Genomic DNA, 2,722 nt, shown 5'->3' with positions numbered 1-2,722 from the left:
ATCGTACTTGTACTTCTTCTGCATCCTTGAAGTATTTCTTTCTTGTAATGACATTTCCGTTCTCACACACCCAAGCAGCGTCTCCAGAATAAATAAAAAACAGGCACAAGTACAGACCGAGAGTAAGCCGACTGAAGCGCAAGAATGTTAAATGCAGTGCACTAACGAGAAGCAAATTCGCCTCCCTCTTATCCATGCAAAATATATAGCCGGCACTCTGCCTACCAGCTGCTATCACGAGCTCTCGTCACACCTTGTCGTCGCTGCAGGATCATTTTCCGCTCCAGCATGTTGTTATTTCTCAGTCTTAGTCTGGGGGTACTGTACTAGTCGCTGTTGAAGAGACAGCGACGCTGCAGCACAAAGCACCTTTCAGTTAGTACATCAGCCGATCAATTAAAAAGAAACTACTCAACGAAACTAAATCCTCACGCAAAATATAATGCAAGTCAGCTCACCCTCACGTCGCTGCAATGCAGCAGTACTACGCTGCGCTTCGCTCTTGCTTGATGCGAGGTCGCTCCGAGTCCCGGTAACTGGAGCGAGCGGTGCCGTATTTGTTCTTCTTGTTCGTTCTCCCACTCCTAGAAGACGACGGAGACGGATCCTCTGCTCGGTAGTAGTGGCTGCGGTCTCGGCTGCGGCTTCGACTCGAGCTGCGGCTCCGACTGTCCGAGCGACCACGGCTGCTGTAGTTTCGTTTACGCTTCCTGCTCCTTGAGGACTCCCGGGGACTTCGAGATCGACTTGTGCTTCGGCTGTTGCTGCGACTGGCGCGTTCACGATGGCCGTTGCGATCGGATTTACGCTCCCGACGGTCGAAGTAGGACGGATCGCGGTAGTAGTCGACGTCTCGAGCGCTGTGACGCTCGTAGCTCCGTTCTTCTTTGTCGTAGTTGGAAGATCTGTCTCGAGAGGAGCCGTACTTGTCGTCTCCCCGTCTGCGTTCCCGATACCGATCACTCGACCCGTAGTCCTCGTAGTCGTATCGATCGCGACGATCTCCACTACGCGGTCGGCTCTCGTCTCGCTCATACTTGACCGTCGCTTCTCTCCCCCTTCCATAGCGAGAGTCGCTACCACTGCGACTGCGACTCCGACTGCGCCGTTCGTAGTCGCGACTGTATCGATAGTCTTCAGCACGGCCGCCAACTTGCGTTGTTTCCACCTTGATACGTGGCTCGTTGCCATCTCTGTACGATCTTGAATTGATTCCGCGTCTCGACCGACTGTCACTGCCATTCTTCTTGCCACTTTTCGCCCATTCTTTCGAGTCCTCCTCCGTCTTTTTGGTAAATTCCGCCTCGTTCAGGATACTCGAGGGATCCAGTCGTAGACCTCCCAGTTGGGGGTTGAATGCCAGCTTCAATTTCGCAGCCTCGTCGCCTTCTAAGTCACTTGCTGACTTGACCAGCGCATCAAATTCTGCCTGTTGACTCTTTTTCCATCTCAGAAGTACTCGGTAGCTTCGCAGTGCATCCCCTAGCAGAAAGAAGAAGAAAAAACGCAATAAGAACCGAGAAGGTGCCGTGGGTGCAACACGAGGGAACGTACTTGCTGTCCGCTCGTTGAAAGTGCGTCCTTCTACGCTCGGACTGCACCACTTAAACTTGAAGTCTTTGCCTTTGTTCCACGTCGCGATGTACGCCGCTGCCTCACCAAGCAGCTGCGGAGAAATATCCACACAAACTGGCAGGAAAAATCTACAGACACTCAAGCGCAACACCGTTAGTCATCGTCAGACTCGCTTCTTCTCTTAATCTCACGTACAATTCCTCGAGAGCTGTCTGCGCATCTTCTTTAATGGAGTCTCGGACTGCAGAGACAGTTGAATACCGTTAGTCGTGTTGCTAGCAAGACGAGATACAGCAGACACGTACATTTCTCCGGCATCTTCTCGAGCACTCGACGGAGATAGTAGAAGGGCATCTCCGTTGTCAGCTCAAAGTTAATTCCCTGGAGCACTTCCATCTCGTAGTAGAGCAGCTGCACCCGCTCGATCTCCAGCAGCTCCTCGTCGCCAGCAAACAGCGGCGTCTCCAAGATGTCGTACATGACTCGCACCATACGCAGCAACTTCATCCGCTTGCTGGACGCCTTGGCCGAGAGGAAAAGACAAGCTGCGGCGAATTTGTAGCGCTCTCGAGCGTAGATGCCGCGATTGAAGACGCGATGGAAGAAGATGCAGGCAGTGAGCGCAATGTCGCTGCTCAGTCCAAGACACTGCGACAGGATGTCGATAAAGGCAATCGCGGTGTAGCGCCAGTGCTGCTTCTCCTCCGGTTTGCTGTCGAAGTTGTGGCGCTCGAAGACCAGCGGGCAGTTGGACCGATCGAGTTGCAGCTGTGGAGTACTTGGACGCGGCAGTTCGAACGACTGAAGCTGGTCAGGAGCCTCGGCCTGTCGTTCCGATTCGCTGCGAGGCAGCGGCACGGGAGCCCTTCGAGGCTTGCACTCTCCCATCACGAGACCCTTCCAGGCCTTGATCTTCCTTGGATAAAGCTTCAGTTCTTCCCACCGGGCCAGAGTCTGTTCAGTAACCACAAGAAGAGCACAGGCATCAGTCCTTCATAATCCACAGGGCAATCAATACAAAACAGTCACTTCACCTTGAACACCCTTTTACAACAAAACTTAATCTCGTTTACAATTTAACTCAGGAGACGGTACAGAGGTCCTTCTCGTTATGCGCAGTAAGGTAGGATTCATCTCCTGCAGGTCC

At 52.9% G+C, this 2,722-nt stretch overlaps 2 protein-coding genes across 2 annotated transcripts in view; one reads left to right on the top strand and one right to left on the bottom strand.

Annotated features, from left to right (window-relative positions):
* The window catches only part of PITG_21024 (uncharacterized protein), a gene marked incomplete at both ends in the record, with an annotated part of 2,342 nt that extends 2,216 nt beyond the window's left edge, over window positions 1-126 (top strand). Inside the window, one exon of the mRNA XM_002895033.1 lies at window positions 104-126. Within this exon, the coding sequence (XP_002895079.1) occupies window positions 104-126 (23 nt within the window). The remainder of the gene's footprint in view (window positions 1-103) is intronic.
* A 358-nt stretch (window positions 127-484) lies between these two features.
* PITG_21023 (uncharacterized protein) lies at window positions 485-2,463 on the bottom strand (the record flags this gene model as incomplete). Its single annotated transcript, XM_002895032.1, has 5 exons — window positions 485-536; window positions 594-1,482; window positions 1,555-1,703; window positions 1,771-1,816; window positions 1,881-2,463. The coding sequence occupies 5 exons, from the start codon at window positions 2,461-2,463 to the stop codon at window positions 485-487; spliced, it is 1,719 nt and encodes a 572-aa protein (XP_002895078.1).
* Window positions 2,464-2,722: the final 259 nt, after the last annotated feature.

Source organism: Phytophthora infestans, genomic scaffold, assembly GCF_000142945.1.
Source record: "Phytophthora infestans T30-4 supercont1.282 genomic scaffold, whole genome shotgun sequence".
Classification (NCBI taxonomy): domain Eukaryota; phylum Oomycota; class Peronosporomycetes; order Peronosporales; family Peronosporaceae; genus Phytophthora; species Phytophthora infestans.
Note: the sequence above shows the minus strand (reverse complement) of the source record. Positions and strands in the feature narration are given on the sequence as shown.